Source organism: Microchirus variegatus (assembly GCF_963457635.1).
Source record: "Microchirus variegatus genome assembly, chromosome: 11".
Lineage (NCBI taxonomy): Eukaryota > Metazoa > Chordata > Actinopteri > Pleuronectiformes > Soleidae > Microchirus > Microchirus variegatus.
This window is the reverse complement of record NC_139812.1, coordinates 24,760,717-24,781,947: the sequence shown is the minus strand read 5'-3', so window position 1 is coordinate 24,781,947 and position 21,231 is coordinate 24,760,717. Positions and strand designations below refer to the sequence as shown.

Sequence of the window (21,231 nt, the reverse complement as noted above, 5' to 3'; positions counted from 1 at the left end):
ATTTAAAAAAAATCTTTTGAGGACCGCAAAACACGTTTAAGTTTGAAATCATGTTTTGGCGTGTGGCGCCACCTACCGCCGTCTAACGCCGTCTACCAATCATTGCGGTCAGTAGAGTCTCAGCTGCCGAGCAACCACAGGTTGCCAGTTACGTCTGCGCTACAACGGCGGAGAAAACAAAACCTTGTTATTTTGAATTTGAGTGTAGTAACCGTTTTTGGCCACATTCTTACATATGGCGCCTTTAAGTTAAGTTGAATCCCTCTGGTCTAATTACTAAAACAACTGCTAATGCGGCGTTCCATTGGAGCTCAGAGGTCAGAACTGGGAGCGACGTAAGAAACGCAAACAGCAGTACCAGTCGATAGCAACGCTCTCCGTGTTATTTTGCCCACACAGACGGTGTTGCAACATGTTAAAATGCAATGAGGGAGATAATGTTTAGCATGTAAAACAGACGAAAATTTAGTATAAATTGGCCTTTAATCGCTAAAGTTACCTTAAAAAAAAAGTCCCATTAGCGACAACTGACAGGAAGTTTAAGAGCTGGTTTTATGTTTTACCCGAAGTTGTAAGTGATAGATATTTTAATAGTTTTGAATGGCTAAATGTTGGTCAAGTTTAATCCGTTAGGTCTAACTACAAAAACAACTGCTTATGCGACGTTCCATTGGAGCTCGGAAGTCGGAACTAGGAGCGACATTATCACCGAGTTCCAGTTAAGATGTCGGAAACGCAAACCTCTCGAGCTAGCCGTTGTTAGCAGTACCAGTCCATAGCAGCGCGCTCCGTGTTGTTTTGCCCACACAAGATGGTGTAGCAACATGTTAAAATGTAGTGACAGAGATAATGTTTAGAAAATGGGAGTATAAATTGGCCTTTAACAAAGTTACCTTAAAAAATGTCCCATTAGCAACACCTGACAGGAAGTTTAAGAGCTGGTTTTATGCTTTAGCCAAAGCTGTAAGTGATGGATATTTTATTTGTTTTGATTTGTGGAGACCTGTAAATACATATCCATAAAGCTATTGAATGTGGAAACCAATTCCCACTGAAACCACACAGTGCTTCCCTTTAACTGCCGTGTTCCCTCACTCCACTGTGGGTGTTTAACACAGCTGAATACCATGTGAAGTGTCAGTCTGCCATTTTTTTGCTTCGTCACAACTCAACATAAACGGGGCAAAACTAGCTTAAAAACTAGCTTAAAAAGTTACCGTCAGAGAGCTTTAGCTCGCTAGTGCCGGACAGAGACGCTAGGAGAGTCTATAACGGGTTCGGACCCGTACACTGGATCGAGTTGGTGGTGACGTTGCTCGGTAAACTACATCACACAACTCGGTTCGGCTCGGCTCGGCTCAGCCCGGAGAAAAAGCTGCCTCTGCGAACATTCCGTGCTCCCCATCTCCGACGGAGAAACAACGCCGGTGTCGGTTTCAGTCTGATCCGGTCCTTTACGCTGCTTGAGTATTGGCTAGTATCCGGTAAATTATGCAGATTTGTGGAGGTCGGAGGAGGAGGAGAAGGCGGAGGAGGAGGAGGGAGGCCGGGCCAGCGGAATGCTACGTGTCTTGAAAGTGTCCCATAAAAACCCTCCGTCTGCCCGTGCTCCGAGCACCGCAGCCCGAAAGTTTGGAGCCCCCGGACCGCAGCGGCGTGAAGCAGGACTCGCTCCAACTCCGGTTCACCCGCCCCGCTCAGCACCAAGACCCGCGTGTGTGTTGTCTGCGGATTTACACGAAATGTCCGGCGTGAAAAAGCTCCGTACGGTAAGAAGATAGTGAAGATAGTAAAGATAGAGGCGTAGCGATAAGTGTCAAAGGTGGCAGCGTTTACCCGAGCAGAGATTTGGACTAAACCAAACTAAACCCATTCACTGCTGTGTCGCTAATGTCTTTTTCATGACTGTAATTTCATTGACTCGGGTTAAACAGTGATGAATGTAGTCATTCACACTGAGTCCATTCAGATGCCTGCATTATTCCCAGTAAATTCATCCTTTTTAAAAAAGCTAATTTGTACTTAAAGACAACCGGCGACTACTACCTACTATTATAACCCTTGTAAATGTTTTAGCTCTCAAAAACAAATTTTAAAAAATAAAACAAAACCGACTCTTATTTTGTACTATAACAGAACATAAAGCAGAAAGGACTCTTATTTTGTAGTATTATAACAGAACATAAAGCAGAAAGGACTCTTATTTTGTACTATTATAATAGAACATAAAGCAGAAAGGACTCTTATTTTGTAGTATTATAACAGAACATAAAGCAAAACAGACTCTTATTTTGTAGTATTATAACAGAACATAAAGCAAAACAGACTCTTATTTTGTAGTATTATAACAGAACATAAAGCAAAACAGACTCTTATTTTGTAGTATTATAATAAAACATAAAGCAGAAAGGACTCTTATTTTGTACTATTATAACAGAGCATAAAGCAGAAAGGACTCTTATTTTGTACTATTATAATAGAACATAAAGCAGAAAGGACTCTTATTTTGTACTATGATAACAGAACAAAAAGCAGAAAAGACTCTTATTTTGTAGTAATATAATAGAACACAAAGCAGAAAGGACTCTTATTTTGCACTATTATAATAGAACATAAAGCAGAAAAGATTCTTATTTTGTACTATTATAACAGAACATAAAGCAGAAAAGACTCTTATTTTGTAGCATTATAATAGAACATACAGCAGTAAGGACTCTTATTTTGTACTATTATAACAGAACATAAAGCAGAAAAGACTCTATATTTTGTACTTTTATAACAGAACATAAAGCAGAAAAGACTCTATATTTTGTACTATTATAACAGATCATAAAGCAGACAGGAATCTTATTTTGTATTATCACAACAGAACATAAAGCAGAAAGGACTCTTATTTTGTACTATGATAATATAGCAAAGCAGAAATGACTCTTAATTTGTCTTTTCATGACATAATAACGGAACATAAAGCAGAAAAGACTCTTATTTTGTACTCTCATAAGAGAACAAACAGCAGAAATCATTCTTATTATGTAATGCCATGTCAGCTGAAGTTTAACTGTGATTCTTTGAAAAGTAAACACGGCAGCGACCCTCCTTCCTCATCAGTGTCGGCCCTTTTTTTTAACCATTTAAATCTCATTTCCATGTTCACTTTCATGCCTCTTTGTTATTGCAGTTGTTGCCATCACTTAGGCTGGCCATTGTAGTAAATAATGCTGCAACATACGTCAACGTATGCCATATATAGATATACTTTATACCAGAAAATGCTTTATAAGTATATTTGGAATAGTATTATTATAATTAGCATGTTATCACATCGATTAATTTCAATGATTACGTGCTAAAGTTGTAGCCTTTAGAAAAGTAAACTCCGTCAAAGCTCATTTTTCTGTCCACTCTCGTGCCTCTTTTTTATTTACTGTATCATTCGCTGTAATGGTTGCCTTCACTGTGAATGGGCCGCTTGTTGTAGTTACAGCTCCATGTCGACTTATTTAATGGCTCGTTCATAACATAGTGTGTGCCTTGTGTGGTGGGGTTGATGCCGTTGCTGTCAGGCGCAGAAAGAAGAAGCCAGTGTGAGACGGGCCTGGCTGACTCGGCAGATTGCTTACTGAACATCCACTCGCGGGTTACTGGATGAGGTATAATGTGTACTTAATTAAGTCAGGCTGGGTAAGGTCTTCTGCTGCTGTAGCACATCACCATGTTGTCGTGCTAACCCTGACCCATGAACTTTTAGAAAAGGCTGTGCCAAAGTCAATGCCACGTTCAAAGTCACTTCGGCAGGACACCTTGACCGTGTCCACGTGCCCGAAATGCATTGTCAAGAAAGTAAATTTGTGTGAAATTCACAATTCCTGTCTGCGATTCAAAACTAGTATGGCGCTCAAAATAGCAGCCGTGTTTACTGAATCAATTTTGAATCAATGGGACACCAATTTCTATTTGATTTGAATCACAAGCAGTAGAATAGGTGCAGCTAATTAGGTGTCTGTATCCCGCAGTGTAATTTATCCCATTATCAACTTAAGTGGTTGATAGTAACGATGATGTCTGGTGCAGAAAACACACGTATTCACAATTGCTGCCTTCTTTCTCCCTCAATGTCAAACCTTCAGGAGCGTTGCTTTAAATCCATTATATACCTCTCTTTTTCTTTCTTTTTTTTTACTGTATCAATGGCTCCTTTCGCTTGTGAATAGGCTGCTTGTTGTACTTGCGTCTCCATGTTGGCCATTCATAACATAGGTTGCCTTGTGAGATGGGTTGAGCGGGTGCAGGGGAGAAAGAAGAAGAAGAAGCCGTCCACGTCCACGTGGAGTTGTAAGAGTTATATTTGGGCTGACAAGAATAGGTCCAAAAATGGGTTTATTCATGGTTTCCACGGTGGCCTCACCAGGCTACTAGGTACTAAGTGGGTACAGAGTGGGCATGGGCTTGAAATGGGCCGAGGACCTCCATGGAAAACACGGACAAACCCGCATGGACTTGCTGGCTGGGCAGTTTGGAACAGGTCAGAAAGAAAGGTCAGTCATCACCGAGGTCGATGGTGCGTTCCAGTTGTAGTCGGGAGTCGTAATTTCCGAATTCCCACTCAGAAACTTCAACCGAAAGCTCTCTCAAGTCAGATTTCCTTACTGGAAAAGTCGGAGCAACCTCACAAACCTAGAGATATGGTTGCAACTGGAACTCGGTTAACTTAGTTATTCCCAATTCCGACTTCCGATGGAAATAGCTGACAAAATATATGTGTTAATACAGTATTAGTAGTAGTGGCAGTAGTCCAAGACTGTGTCATCCTCCGTTTACGCACAATCTCACAATCTGATTTATTGTTATTTATGAAACATTTTTTACGTTAATTATAGACGGTGCTTTTGTCATGGACTAGTTATGTAAATGCCACCAAACAGGTCAGACGTGAGTCGAAACCCTTGAGTTTTTTTGAGACTGCAGACCGTTCGACGCACATCACCGATAAGACACTTAAAAACAGAATACACCCGAGCATCTGCGGCTATTTATGATGCACAACAACAACAAGAGCGAAAAAAAAAACTGTTTCTTACACAAATGATCAGCTGTTATTTGAGCCACAGTGCTGGTCAGCCCTGTCTCTCAGGAATTTCACAATACTCCTCATCATCATAGTTTTGTATTATCTGGTGTGATTTCCTGAGAGAGAGAGAGGATGTAGGCAGAACTTGTGAGAGCAAGTGGGAAGAGTTACGCAAGTTTGGTTTTTTTAGTCAATTTCTTACACAGGAATTCAGAAAATGGTGCTTTCCATTTATTTAAGTAGTTTTGAAGGAGGGAGGTTTGAAAGAAGAAGGAGTGTTTGGAATATCAGTAACGCCAACGTAGTGTGGGTGTGTTCATGCGCACAATGCAGAGTGTGCCATGTGTTTATTTGGATAACCTGACCTTACCGATGCTTATCATACAGCAGATTGAGTACATTTACACGCAATCACAGTGTAATGGTACGGTACATACTTTTTTGCATTTCCATTAGTACTTCCAATAGTACCATAATAACTGGCCCCCACCGTTCCACTGTTGGTACACTTCCCTTGGGGGTAACTTGGAGTAAAATGATACGGTGCGAGTAGCTCCACCCGCAATTGTTGGGGCGACTGCTATGACGTCACGCCACGCATCTGACATTGACCGTAGGGCGCAGCCCACGCGTCGTATTAGTTTCAGAGAAAATCGGTCGTTCAGATTTGTGTCTTTTTGCGAGAATACCAAGATACCACGTGGAGCGTTTTTTACGACTGCTATTGCTAACAACGGCTAGCATGAGATTCGTTTGTGGGTTTTTTTTCCCCAGCTTCTCTGGAACGCAGTCATCAGAATTCAACAGAATTCCATTTCCCAAATTCTGATGTTAATGGAACACAGCATTATTACACAAACGCAAGCTAGCAAACTTACATAGTGGACCTTTAGCATTTGTATTAGTTTGTTTCAGCTTGTCAACTTGCACTGGCTGACTGATTTTTTTTTTTTTTTTCATCCAAAAGTAGTTTTTTGATGACCTGTTTCATATATTTAATATTTAGTTTATACATTTATACATGTTGGTTGGAGAGACAGACCATTCAGTTAAGTAATTCTTGTACTATTTGTTGTCATTAATCACTTGGCTGTAATAAAACTCATATCAGTCGACCTCTAATGTATAGATTGGTCTATAAACCCAGCAAGTTTATGGAAGTTTTTTTTTTTAAGTCATAAAGTAAAACTTTATGTGGTCATTTTCCCTCACCCCTTGACTGAAACACACCCTCTATGTGTGACGTGTCACAGAAACCATCGCATTTTAAAGTCACCGCATTGAAATTTTTAAAGAAGCAAAGCCACTGAATCGATGCAGGGAAGTGGAGTGGGAGTGGGTGCAGAGGGCAATCCTGTGGGCACAAGCACTGCCACATCATCACTGGGCTGCAGGCACTACACTGGACACATTGTCCACAGTCAGTCCTCTCCCTCCCTTCATCCCTTCCATGTCAACCCCCCCCCCCCACCACCACCACCACGCCCGACGCCCTCCCTCCCCTCCAGATGTCAATACAGCCCCATTCATCCCCGGGGCCACATAGTCACTTTGACCAGAGCATGTAGAACCAGTCCTGCTACGTGTAGCATTGCTATGTAAAGTGTCATGTTGTGTCACATTGCAGGATGCAGCCCTGTTAAAGTGATAGTTCAGGTTTTTAGGAAGTGTGGTTCCCGGCCCCCTCCTGAGGGTATGGATGTGCTCCTCCCCACAAGGAACGACATATGTTTGCTTGAAGTCTCTGATATCTTAATATGTTTGCCTCACCAATAAGACGCGTTTCAAGCTATCTGTATTGACTTTAATTCCCCCTCAGCCGCTTCACTTTGTTCCAACCGTCTGCATTTCTCTTACAGGATTCCAACAGGGCGACGAATGTGGTGTACCAGGCCCACCATGTCAGCCGGAGCAAGAGAGGGCAGGTCGTGGGCACCAGGAGTGGCTTCAGAGGCTGCACGATCTGGCTCACCGGTACGTCTTTGTGTTCTTAGGGCGGCAACTAACTGATGAGTTTGGTCTGTAAAATGTCAGAAAAGCTTGTGAAAAATGTCGAAATTATGGTGTTCTTGCTTTGTATTGTTGTCTTGTTTTGTCCACAAGCCAACATTATTCAGCTTTAAACATTTCTTCATCTTATATCGTCATATAGAGCAAAGAAACCAGAAAAGTCTCGCACAGAATCTCAGTATATGCTGATGACACTATTATAAATATACGTCACTACTTTATACTAATAAATACATGCAGTGCTTTGTGGTGAGAGTACTTTTTTGATCTCAGGGTATCCGTGGGTTTTATAGAAAGTCTTAAATCCAATAATTTGAATTTAAGGTCTTAAAAATGTCTTAAATTCTCCTAAAATCTCATAAAAGGTCTTAAATACAATGTTGAAAGGTCTTAAAAATCTTAATAATTCACGTTACTTTTATTTAAAACATACATAAACTTCAGTCTCGCTTTGAAATGTTTCTAGTTTTGACGATGCGATAACATAACTACAACACGGAACTAAAGTAGGCCACCTGTTTCTGCCCGGTGAGAATTTATCGAGCACCACTAGCTAGTGTGCTGTGAACGCGCGCCGCGGTGTGTTACAACTTAATGAAAGCCCACAGCTAAGCCGAATTGCAAGTTCAAAGATTTGTGGCTCCAATTTTTCTTCACGTCTTTTCTACTTTTTTGCCAGTATGGATTTGAAATGGGTCTTAAATTGTATTCATTATGGTCTTAAAAAGTCTTAAAAAGTCTTAAATTTGACTTGTTGAAACCTGTAGAGACCCTGGATCTGGAAAACGTGAGAAAATGTTTGTCAAGCACTAGAAATGATGGTCCACAAACCTAATGATATCCACCTTCAACCCAGTGTTGTGCTCATACTCTCTGTTTAAATCACATTTTTACCCCCATCAGGTCTGTCCGGTGCAGGGAAAACCACCATCAGTTTTGCCCTGGAAGAGTTTCTCGTGTCCAAAGCCATCCCTTGCTACTCACTGGACGGCGACAACATTCGCCACGGCCTGAACAAGAACCTGGGCTTCTCGGACGAAGACCGCGAGGAGAACATCCGCCGCGTCGCCGAGGTGGCCAAACTGTTCGCAGACGCTGGGCTCGTCTGCATCACCAGTTTCATCTCGCCCTTTTCCAAGGTCAGGAAACATCGGCGGTCGATAGTTTGTTGTCTGCTTAACAAGAAGTTTGGCGGGAGAAATCGTGGCAAATACTTACATCCATTTTCTACCGTGCCAATCTACGCTGACATAGGCTAGAGTGCTAACCACTACACCAACCATGTGGCCCGTTTTGTACCATTAAATACGTAAATAAAGTCTTATGAAGGTGCAAATAAGACCTAAGGCCCTGTCCCAATACCTCCCCTAACCCTACATTTTTGCCCTAACCCTAAATTTTGCGCGTGTCGTGAGCTCTGATGCGGGCTTAAAAAGAAGTGGAAGATGAAATTACCCATGATGCTTTGCGAATTCAGCGAGCCGGCTGATATTTTTCCAACAAAGATGGCGGCCGCATCTGCCGAGGAACATTTTCGTTGTAATATATTTTCGCAAATAAGCACGTTACAATGTCGAATTGTGTTGGAATATGTTGGTTTGATATACATCCAAAGGGCCGTTGACCTATGAACACTAACGTCAGAAAATAGCTGACCATTCTGAAAGCAGCTAGCTAACTAGCTAGCTAGCGGCTATTTGCAGAGTGCTTTGAGAGAGCTCTCGAAGCACTCGGTTAATAGCCGTTAGCTAGCTCTGCTACATCAGGGTAGTTTTGTCAGATTTTGGATGTGTGTACCGGCGTTCACTTGAACACGAATACCCTGGACCGCCGGCATTTTTCCTGAATGAAAATATTAGCACCCTCCACCGGTAGAATTGTCAACATGTGACGTAGGTTAGCACGTTTGTTACGTTCACTACGCTAATTTGCATATAGTGGTGTCCCAATACCACTTACGGTTGATGGCACTCCAAACCAAGGGGAAATTTTAAGGGGGAGGTATTGGGACAGAGCCCTAGTCCTAGTATCGGCATTCTAACGGCCCGTAGGAGTTCAGGAGAATTTGCGTATCAGCTTAATTAATCCTCACGTAAGCAGCTGTTTGTGTGAAGAAAAAGATTGTGTTTTTCTTTCTGTGTGGATAAAATATCTATGAAAAGTAAAATGTTTCTCGTCGACAGGATCGTGAAGAGGCAAGAAAGGTCCATGCGAGCGCAGGCCTGCCCTTCTTCGAGGTGTTTGTCCACGCTCCCCTCGACGTCTGCGAGTCCAGGGACGTCAAAGGCCTTTACAAGAAGGCCCGTGCCGGAGAGATCAAAGGTCTGTGCACTAACTGTCAATGCCCCGGTTCTCTTTTGGTTTACGTTGCCGTGTTGCGGTTTCAGTGACCGTGCGCTTCCGTGTTTTCCAGGATTCACTGGTATAGACTCGGACTACGAGCGTCCCGAGGGGCCGGAGCTTGTGCTGAAAACCGGCGAGCTCACGGTGAACGAATGCCTCCAGCAAGTGCTGGAGCTGCTCAAGGACCAGGTGGGTCGGGTCGGGTCGGGTCGGACGTTTGACGAGAAAGAGTCGCGAAACATTTTCAAAACACCAGAACAAATAACGAAAGACGCGTATGGACTCGTCAGGAGGCCATGGCGTGAGAGTTTGTGTACCCGTCAAACGTAATTATAACGCCGTGTATACATTGTCTCCTGCGTAAAGCCCAGTTATTTGTAGTCGAGGAGGGGCCACGGTGACTCTCTCATCTCAAGCCAAACAGTGGTTTAGATCAAACACCAAGAAGATCCTGGATCTTTTAAGTCCTAATGACTTGATAAAGAGTTTGGTAAACACCGGGGCAGAGCCAGAGAACATCACGCCATCATCGTGTTTGCTTGGAATACAACTTTCCACCGATGACGCGACAAATTAGCAAATTTAGCAATCATTTCATTCATGCATTTAGACTTTAATTATACACCACCGTTCGATAGTTTGGTGTTTTCCATTAAATGTCACACTTTTATTCGTCAAAAGAGTTGCAAAATGAATAGAAAATATAGTCAAGACATTGGCAAGATTAGAAATAATGATTTTTATTCACTTCGCTTTGGTCAAAGAACCAGCAAAACTGTTTTCAGCTGTGCTAACATCATTGCTCAAGGGTTTTCTAATCATCCAATAGTCTTCTAACGCCATTAGCAAACACAATGTACCTTTAGAACACTGGAAATGAGCCTCTATACACCTATGTACATATTCCATTAAAAACCAGACGTTTGCAGCTAGAATAGTCGTTTACCACATTAACAATGTATAGATTTAATGTTATATTCGTTCAAAAAAAGGAGCTTTTCTTTCAAAAATTAGGACATTTCTAAGTGAACGGTAGTGTATGTCCTGGTGCTTTTATCGCCACAAAATAAACAGAAATTAACAGTCAAATTATTCCTAACTTCCACTGGTGGTACTACTTAGCCTCAGTCTGTATTTTAACATTGGCGGTTATGGTGTTCCGCCTGCATTGTCCACATTAAAAGGTGACACATGAACATTTTAATAAAACTCTCATCCGTCAACGCAAGGAGTTTGAAAAGTTAGTAAAAAAAAAAAATCCAGACAGTAACAGACACACGTGTATCTGAAAGCGACTGTTGTGAGGAGAAGAAATCAAGTGTTTCTTTCAGCAGCAGCAGCAGCTGAATCTCCAAATAATCATATACCGACTTAAAAACCCCCTCGAGGTCAATCTGTCAGTGTCTGTGTCACAGGAAGAGATTTCTCAGGAATTGCGCAAGTGCCTCGTTTCCTCGCCGATTTGTGTCACAATCGCGTTGCGGCGAGAACAGGAAGATCGCTCACTCAACTAAAAGTGCTTAAATGACAAATATTGACCTTTAAACTGTAAGCCGGGCCCACGACTTTTACGTCACCGTAAGGGTGGCGTAAAAACAAAAAGACCAGTTCCAGGAACTGCTTTTGCCCTCAGGCTTCAGCGGAGTTGAAGAACGTGTTCCGAAACGAGTGGAGCGGAACACAATAAGTGGTCCTATATTTAAGTCCAGCCGATATGTGTTCTCCTGAGATAATTGGTGGGTACAAGAAATGGCAAATCACACATAATGACGCATTGACATGTAAACACGGAGAGTGAAGTCTGTGGAAGGAAGACGGATCAGTATCTGTCTGCGTCTCTCTCTCTCTCTGGAGGCCTCGTATCTTTTCATCACCACTCCCATCGGAGCTCGTCTTTCATCGTCATCTGGTGCAACTGGTCATTTTTGCCATAGTAAAACAAATTAAGTCACCGATTTAGTACATAAAACACTGTTTTGTGTGTTTTTTAATATGTAATCCTATCATATGTAGCATATCATATTCACCTTGAGTTTTTGAGACAGGTTTGGGCGTCGGGAGTTAGCGAATGGCGTCTGGAATTGCTTCATTTGAAGTACGCTCGGTCGCCTTTAGCTAATTCCTGACGCTGCGGCGACACGGGAGACGCGCAGAGCGCTCTGAGGCATGTTGAGTGTATGGTATGTGAGGTATATTCATTCTCACGGAGGCACAAATGTGGTCCTCTTGAGGCAGAACCTCATTTTTCTGAGGAGCTGGTTACCTTGAGGGCTAACTGTCGAGGGATCGTGCTTGTCGAGTCTGTTCCGAAAGGAATGGACGTCGAATAAATCTCAACATAAAACTGCTTTTCATATTCTGTAACACCTCAAAAGAGTTATGTTCATGAGTTGAGGCCTACTTTGTGCAACAGTTTGTACTTGAGTGATGAGAGAACATCTAATAATCTGATTTCCTGCTTCTCTAAAATGAAGCGTTGCCTCTTTTTTTTTTAAGCTTCCGTTAACCCTTCCCTTTCTTTCTTTCTTTTTTCGCGCGCAGAGCATCGTACCGCATGAGATCACGGAAGAGTTGACTGAACTCTATGTTCCCGAGAACAAGCTGGACCTCGCCGTGGCTGAAGCGAGCACGCTCCCCACCATCAGCATCACCAAGGTAACCGACCGCCACTCCAGAACGTAGGCTCGTGATGATGAGCCCGTAAACAATCCCCGCGTGCATATGAACTGCACTGGCTAACCCTAACACACACACACACACTGGTGTCTTATCAAATCAGCCTCCACTCTGTGAGCCTGTGTGAGCTGTGTTGTTAGCTTACGATGCTACGCTGATACCTGTGGTGAAATATGGTGCGTTGATGCTACGCTACGTGCGCAACATCATTCTTTCAGTCATAGTGTATAATTAAGAGTTTTTATTCTTCATGTCCACAGCTGGATCTACAGTGGGTGCAGGTCCTTGCAGAAGGCTGGGCGAGTCCTCTCAAGGGTTTCATGAGGGAGAGGGAGTTCCTCCAGGTGCTGCACTTCAACAACCTGCTGGACGGTAAGAGTCCACTCCGCTGTCCACTGTCACGTTTAAATCCATATTTTACATACATATTTTATATTTTCTAATGTTTTTTTGAAGAAAGTCAGCTCACTGTCAAAGTGCATCAGGGCAAATGGATCATTTCCTGAATTTCAAAAATTCATTAAAATTATTCCATAAGAGGTTTGCAAATATTTTCAACAGATCCTTGTTCAGGGCGATGCCGACTATTATGATGGTAAATTTCAACTCATTCTGAGATACTTTTTGTTTTTTTGAAGAAAGTCAGCTCACTGTCAAAGTGCATCAGGGCAAATGGATCATTTCCTGAATTTCAAAAATTCATTAAAATTATTCCTTAAGAGATTTGCAAATATTTTCAACGGATCCATGTTCAATGCGATGCCGACTATTATGATGGTAAATTTCAAGTCATTTCGAGATACTTTTTTTTTTTTAGAAGAAAGTCAGCTCATTGTCAAACTGCATCAGGGCAAATGGATCATTTCCTGAATTTCAAAAATTCATTAAAATTATTCCTTAAAAGGTTTGCAAATGTTTTCAACACATCCTTGTTCAGGGCGATGCCGACTATTATGATGGTAAATTTCAAGTCATTCCGAGATACTTTTTATTTTTGAGAAGAAAGTCAGTTCACTGTCAAAGTGCATCAGGGCAAATGGATCATTTGGTGCATTTCAAAAATTCATTAAAATTATTCCTTAAGAGGTTTGCAAATATTTTCAACGGATCCATGTTCAGTGCGATGCCGACTATTATGATGGTAAATTTCAAGTCATTTCGAGATACTTTTTTTTTTTTTAGAAGAAAGTCAGCTCACTGTCAAACTGCATCAGGGCAAATGGATAATTTCCTGAATTTCAAAAATTCATTGAAATTATTCCTTAAAAGGTTTGCAAATGTTTTCAACACATCCTTGTTCAGGGCGATGCCGACTATTATGATGGTAAATTTCAAGTTATTCCGAGATACTTTTTGTTTTTGGGAAGAAAATCAGCTCACTGTCAAAGTGCATCAGGGCAAATGGATCATTTCCTGAATTTCAAAAATTCATTAAAATTATTCCATAAGAGGTTTGCAAATATTTTCAACAGATCCTTGTTCAGGGCGATGCCGACTATTATGATGGTAAATTTCAACTCATTCTGAGATACTTTTTGTTTTTTTGAAGAAAGTCAGCTCACTGTCAAAGTGCATCAGGGCAAATGGATCATTTCCTGAATTTCAAAAATTCATTAAAATTATTCCTTAGGAGGTTTGCAAATATTTTCAACGGATCCATGTTCAATGCGATGCCGACTATTATGATGGTAAATTTCAAGTCATTTCGAGATACTTTTTTTTTTTTTAGAAGAAAGTCAGCTCACTGTCAAAGTGCATCAGGGCAAATTGATAATTTCCTGAATTTCAAAAATTCATTGAAATTATTCCTTAAAAGGTTTGCAAATGTTTTCAACACATCCTTGTTCAGGGCGATGCCGACTATTATGATGGTAAATTTCAAGTCATTCTGAGATACTTTTTATTTTTGAGAAGAAAGTCAGCTCACTGTCAAAGTGCATCAGGGCAAATGGATCATTTGGTGCATTTCAAAAATTCATTAAAATTATTCCTTAAGAGGTTTGCAAATATTTTCAACGGATCCATGTTCAGTGCGATGCCGACTATTATGATGGTAAATTTCAAGTCATTTCGAGATACTTTTTTTTTTTTTAGAAGAAAGTCAGCTCACTGTCAAAGTGCATCAGGGCAAATTGATAATTTCCTGAATTTCAAAAATTCATTGAAATTATTCCTTAAAAGGTTTGCAAATGTTTTCAACACATCCTTGTTCAGGGCGATGCCGACTATTATGATGGTAAATTTCAAGTTATTCCGAGATACTTTTTGTTTTTGGGAAGAAAGTCAGCTCACTGTCAAAGTGCATCAGGGTAAAATTTATGGTGGTCTGAAGCCTGGATAAATAGGAGGGTTTACATCAGGTCTTGACGTCTCCGCGTCCTCTTCTGTCTCAGGTAGAACCATCAACTTGTCCGTCCCCATCGTGCTGCCCGTGACCGCCGAGGTCAAGCAGGAGCTGGACGGCTGCGCGGCCGTGGCTCTGGAGTACCAGGGCTCGCGAGTGGCTATTCTCAGGAACCCCGAGTTTTACGCTCACTGCAAGGAGGAGCGCTGTGCCCGACAGTGGGGAACCACCTGTCCGCAGCACCCTTACATCAAGGTAACGGCACAGGTTTTTCACGCTAGTTCTGAAATGCAGGCTTTGGCACAGTAATGCAATGATCTCTGTCGATCATCTTGTTACAGATGGTTATGGAGAGAGGCGATTGGCTGGTGGGCGGCGACCTCCAGGTGCTGGAGCGAATCAAGTGGAACGACGGCCTTGACCAGTATCGCCTGACGCCGAAGGAGCTCAAGCAGAAGTTCAAAGAAATGAAAGCAGGTCAGGAAGTGTCATTATTATTATTGCTCACAAATACTCCACACAAAGTCTGTCATAGCTTTGGTTGTGTTAGCGTTTAGCGGTTGACCGTTTTTCTTCCAGAGGAACTCGACCAAAGACCAGATGAAAAAATGAGAATGGTAAATTTGAAGCTGCATGACGAGTTTTTGCTGTTCTGTGGTTTCCTATAGTATAGTGTTTGTTTTGTTTTTGTTTTTTTTAAAGTCCGAGCATGTTCATGTGACGTGCCTTTAAAGCTCCGGGACTCGACAAAACACACAAAACCACATCAAGACAAAAAGAATGTCCAAAACCAACAGCGAGCGTCTGTTTATTCTCCCCGAGTCGTCCGTGTCCCACACCCACAAGCATTTGTTCCCTAAAGCTTCTGCTGCTGCTGCTGTATTTCAATGCATGTTCAATAATTCATCAAACTGACAGCTTTAAATCTATGGAACACTTTCCTGTAGGTTTTCCACTGCCACAGCATTTCAGTGTAAAAGTTAGAAGATAATTATGTTAACACTTTAAATTCAGTCAGGAAATAACTCATTAATGTAGAGTATGATTATAAATCCATTATTATGTTGTTGTTGTTTTTTTTATATATTTTTTTTTTGTTAAATGGTACTTTTAGAACAAAGAACCAGGAAAAGAACATCCCCCAAAAACAAAGAATATAATATAGTATAATATAATATGATATAATATAAATGGAGGCAAAAGAGAAATCAATAAAAATAATACTACTAATAATAACAATACATAAATGAATATAGGATGTACAGTAAGTTCATAAAAAATTAGATAGAGTTGAAAAAAATAAATAATAATAGTAATAGTGTGTCATTTCTAGCATGTTTCCAGGTATAAATAGGATATAATATTACATCAACATGATGCTATTTCCAAAAAATTACTAGTTACGATGTTGTAAAGTAGACTTTCATCCTCCACAGCCTTTACTTTGAAGGAAATAATGACTTCTTACCTGGAAACACCTGAGGGCGTATATGCAGACATACTGTAGGTAGAAACTATTAATCATCTACCAGGTTCTTTTATCATTATTATTGGTTTAAGAGCTGCAATGACTCATATATTAATCAATTAATCTAAGTTAATCTTCAACTGTCAACTCTGTGTTCTTGAATGTTAATATTTTCTCATTTCTAGCACCATATCACACCAAATCATATCAAAACAATTGATAGATTAATCAATAATGGTTTCAGTCAATGAAATACAAGAATTAATAGATGATTACATGGAAAAGATGGATGTTTAATGCAACATTATCAGATGCCAGAAGTGAACAGAAGTGGTTAAAACCTTTGAAATCGCTCAAAATATGAACGTTCATTGTCCGAATCTATCCATAAATGCAAGGAATGTCTGTCTGACTTATAAGTGTCCAACGGTTTGCTCGACAGGCTTCAAACTTGGCGAGCTCCGTAGTACGACCACCAGAGTGTGAAGGTCCGACTTTGATGCTGTTTGGATAAGAAATGCCGGAGATAATGGTTGAAATGTGACATTGAAATAGACGCCAAAATAGCCACTACTAGCTGAAAATCAAAAGGCACGATGTTTGCTGTGACGACTAAATCACCGGGCCAATGTACGTAAACACTCTAACATTCTCTTCTTCTTCGTCTGCCGCAGATGCCATATTTGCGTTCCAGCTGCGAAACCCGGTGCACAACGGCCACGCTCTGCTGATGCAGGACACCAAGCGCCGCCTGCTGGAGCGAGGCTACAAGAAGCCCGTCCTCCTGCTGCACCCGCTCGGCGGCTGGACCAAGGACGACGACGTGCCGCTGGACTGGAGGATGAAGCAGCACGCCGCCGTCCTGGAGGAGGGCGTCCTGGAGCCGGACTCCACCATCGTCGCCATCTTCCCCTCGCCGATGATGTATGCCGGACCGACAGAGGTGAGTGAGGGCCCCGAGTTTCAAAACTTGCGATAAAAGAGCTTCAAATCAGTGTTTGTCAAACTTTTTATACAAAGTACCATCTGAGGAAATATAGAGTTAGACACAAAAGAGCTTACTCATTCTGCTGTGTTTACATCATGCTATTGTCCAGTGTATAGATGTTGATGATTCCTGTACTTTTTTGGAATCTTAATACAGAAACAATGTCAAATTTTTTTTTTTTTTTATCTAAGACGTTTTGGAATAATGCTGCTAACTCCATATTATTTGCTACTATGTTAACCCAGAAGGTAACGCTCTTGAACACCTGATGAACTTTGTCATCCTATATACAAAATTGTTTATTCAAAAACAAAAATTGACAAAATCAATACCCGAAATGTGCTCCTTTTCTCCTGGAACTGAGATTTTTGCTTAAATCTCTGATTTTGGTAAATAACAAAAACATAATACCTTACTGAGTCATTATGAAAAGTTTTTTTCCTGAAGCCCCCTGCTTGAACTATCTATTTTTATTTTTTAATTAATTAAATAAACAAATACTTAATTAATTAATAGTTAATTGCATAAATAAATAATTAATTAATTAATGTATTTATTTAATTAATTAATTAATTAATTATTTATTTATTTATTTAATTAATTAATTAGGTAATGTATTTATTTATTTAATATTTAATGAATTTATTATTTAATGGATTTATTTATTTATTTATTAATTCATTCATTCATTTATTTATTAACTTACATATTATTATTATTATTATCATTATTATTATTATTGTTAATAATAATAATAATAATAATAATAATAATAATAATAATAATATTGTTATTATAATTTCTTTTTTAGTTGTACTCTAACTTAAATTGGTTATCCACCAATGTGCTGTTATTGTAAACGTTGTTGTTTTGTACATTCAAATTGTAATTTTTTTATTAAAAAACAAAAGAAATTAAATTAAAAAAATACAGTAAGGTTTGGAATAATAAAGCCCCGTGTTAAGGTACCTGAAGATAAGGGTGCCGAAAAATGGAACGGTAGAGGCTGGTTATCCAGAATCGTTTTTGTTCAAACTCGACGAAAACATGACTTTAATCCCCATCTTTTCCTCCCTTCTCTCCACAGGTCCAGTGGCACTGCAGAGCCAGGATGATCGCCGGAGCTAACTTCTACATCGTGGGCCGGGACCCCGCCGGTATGCCTCACCCGGAGACCAAACAGGACCTGTATGAACCCACTCATGGAGGCAAAGTCCTCACCATGGCCCCGGGCCTGACCTCTGTGGAGATCATCCCCTTCAGGGTCGCCGCCTACAACAAGGACAAGAAGGCCATGGACTTTTACGACAAAGAGCGGTGAGTGACGAGTGATGAATAATGGAAGGTTTATTTGTTCATTAGAGCGTTTGACAAAATCTCACACGAGATTCTCATAAACACACTCGTCGACCTAAATCTTTTCACCCAAATCATGAACCTCGTGAAAATATGAAACATCTGTGACCTTAATCCTTTGCCCTAATGACACTGGAAACTGTTTGGAGTATGAATCTCAAAATGGCTGCTGAAATTCATTTTTTTAGGATGCTCACGTGTGAATTAAAGGGTTTGAGTCCAAACATTTGAGAAAAAGGCAGCGAAATAATCATATTTTTGACAATATTTCACAAACTTTCAAAATAAAAGTGTTTAATTTGATATGGAATGATAAATACTTCACAATATGATATATTAATCAAAAGAAACATACAGAAATAACTCACTATAACTTGATAATAAGTGGCGGGCCGCGAGTTTTGATTGCTAGAGAGTTATAGTCTCCTGTACCAAAGTCCATAGAGAAAACCAACATTTTTAACCAGTGGGAACCCAGGAGCTGCTGGTCCATTGCTGCCTCGTGTGGCCACTTTGTGTCACTGCGGTAAATCTGAACAAAGACTTCCAAACACCAAAGTCACAAAACAACACATTTAAAGTCACCGACGGAGGCAGAAGTGGATGAAAAACCCCTGTGTGCCTTATTGTAAAATCGCTGTTTTTTCTCTATGGAGTTTGGTTACAGTGACGCAAACTTGGATTTCCGGTCAGAAAACGGTTATAAAATTATGTTTTGTGTTTTTTTTTTTTGCCGACTCTTCTTCACCACGTGACCCTCCTCTCTCCATCGTAGACACGCCGAGTTCGAATTCATCTCTGGAACCAAGATGAGGAACATGGCCCGCAGCGGAGCGAACCCCCCCGACGGCTTCATGGCCCCCAAAGCCTGGAAGGTGTTGGTGGAATACTACAGCTCTCTACAAAAGGACCAATAATAATAACAATAACAATAATAACAATAATCCTAACCTGTCAGTTAACAATACGGTTAGTTTTTAAAGGGGATTTATTTAGACATTACATTATCCTACAGTAAATGAAGTGTTTATTTAGAGTGCAGAATTTAGATTGATATAAATAATAATGATAATAATAATAATAATAATGATGAGGATGAATTCTGTCTGGGATGGGTATCTTCCCTTAAAGCATGTACACTGCTTTAAATCTATGTGATTTTATAACCCGATTGTATTTTTTATATGATTATTAACTTAAAAAAAAATATATATATATGTATTTTAATAAATAACTTTATTTTTAGCTGAGGTTTAGGAGTTATTTTAATAACGGCGAATGATTTTAAAGAACATAAACCGACGGTGCCTGTTGCTATCTCATATCTCACGTGCGTTTGAACGTTAGCGACGTTAAAAGATGCAACACTTTGTTTGTACATATGAAAAATGAAAGAAGTGCCTTTGTCTCGCTCTCAAAAATGTCAACATTTTTACACCAATGAGGAAATTGTTGTGGAAGGTTTTGTTTTGCCTCAGATTTTCAAAATTCGTGTCATGTTATGAAAGTCTTAGCATAATAAAGTTGGACATTTTAGTTATAAGTGATTGTTTTTACTGTCCTCGTTCATCTTTGCCTCACTGGTTGTGTAACATCACCTCGGTCTGTACAAGGTGCACGGTTATCAAAGTCAGGGGTTAAAGGTCGCAGTGTGACGCTCTGAGGGCTCTGCTAAGGCGAAAGTGCAATGCTGCCCTCTGCTGGCGATGAGTGGTAACAAAAGAAATAACAGCACGAGCCTCAACTCATGTTTAAAGGCACATGCAGGTTTATTTTTACAGGATTTAGGCTTGTTAAGTGCAGTTTTCCTAACAGTTGTTAAGAAAACAGGTCAAAATTTACCATATATTCATTTGTGAATAGTGAACATTATTGTCCTAGTGTGGTTTGTGTTCACTCAAATGTTATTAAATATCTTTATTTACACCTAGAATCTTAATATTAACATATTTATTGACGCTTAATGTCTTAATTTCCACTAAAAGGCCTTAAACTGTTGTTAATTATCTTTATTTACACAAAGCTTCTTAATTTTCCCTCAAATGCCTTAAGATTTTTGTTTACACTTAACATCTTATTTTCACTAGAATGTCTTTTAAAAATGTGTTTAATATATCTTAAGTTACACTTATTGTTTTTATTTTATCCAAAAATGCCTTAAAATGTTGTCAAATATCTTAAGTTGCACTTAACGTCTTCATTTTCCCTTAAATGCCTTAAAATCAAATTACATGTAACGTCTTAATTCTCTCCCAAATGCTTTAAAACGTTGTTAACTATCTTTATTCACACTTCGAATCTTAATTTTCACTCAAATGTTTTAGCGTGTCGTTGATTACGTCTTTATTTACACTCAAATCAAAAGCCTTAGTCTTAAAACATCTTTATTTACACTTAAATCGAAAGCCTTAGTCTTAAAACATCTTTATTTACACTTAAATCGAAAGCCTTAGTCTTAAAACATCTTTATTTACACTTTAATCAAAAGCCTTAGTCTTAAAACATCTTTATTTACACTTAAATCAAAAGCCTTAGTCTTAAAACCTCTGTATTTACACTTACTGTGGTCAAACTTAAGTTTTTAACTCTTGTCAAGAAAACTACTGCAGATTTGACTTTTTAAAATGTTAAGTAGTAGTTAACAGAAGTGAGTTTTAGCTCTGAACTGGTTTTTTATCGTCTTAAATCACAGATTAAAATCTTAAAGTGCTTTTCAAATGACTCTTAAGAGGAGGTTGAATGAACTCAAAGCACTGACAGTATTAAGGGCTTACGTACATCTCCTCTGTGACGACTAACCTGTCTCTCTCCATCTCCACAACTTCATAAAGAAGCAGATTCTTAATTAACCTTAGGTGGGATCACATCATTTAATCTGCGACGCTGCAGTTAATCCCCGTTTTAATCTGATTAACTGTACCGATCGCTGCTTTTTATCAGATCTGTAACTACTGTACGTGGTGCAACATGTCGCATCT

The 21,231-nt window shown here is 39.9% G+C and overlaps 1 protein-coding gene across 1 annotated transcript; it reads left to right on the top strand.

Annotated features, from left to right (window-relative positions):
- Positions 1-1,491: 1,491 nt before the first annotated feature.
- On the top strand, positions 1,492-19,675 carry LOC310934409 (bifunctional 3'-phosphoadenosine 5'-phosphosulfate synthase 2-like; the record flags this gene model as incomplete). Its single annotated transcript, XM_083898132.1, is given in 13 exon segments — positions 1,492-1,537; positions 1,540-1,769; positions 6,928-7,042; positions 7,982-8,217; positions 9,262-9,400; positions 9,492-9,610; positions 11,963-12,076; positions 12,358-12,469; positions 14,491-14,696; positions 14,783-14,918; positions 16,584-16,852; positions 17,985-18,214; positions 19,029-19,675. Coding segments are annotated over 13 exon segments (2,094 nt in total). The 3' UTR covers positions 19,171-19,675.
- Positions 19,676-21,231: the final 1,556 nt, after the last annotated feature.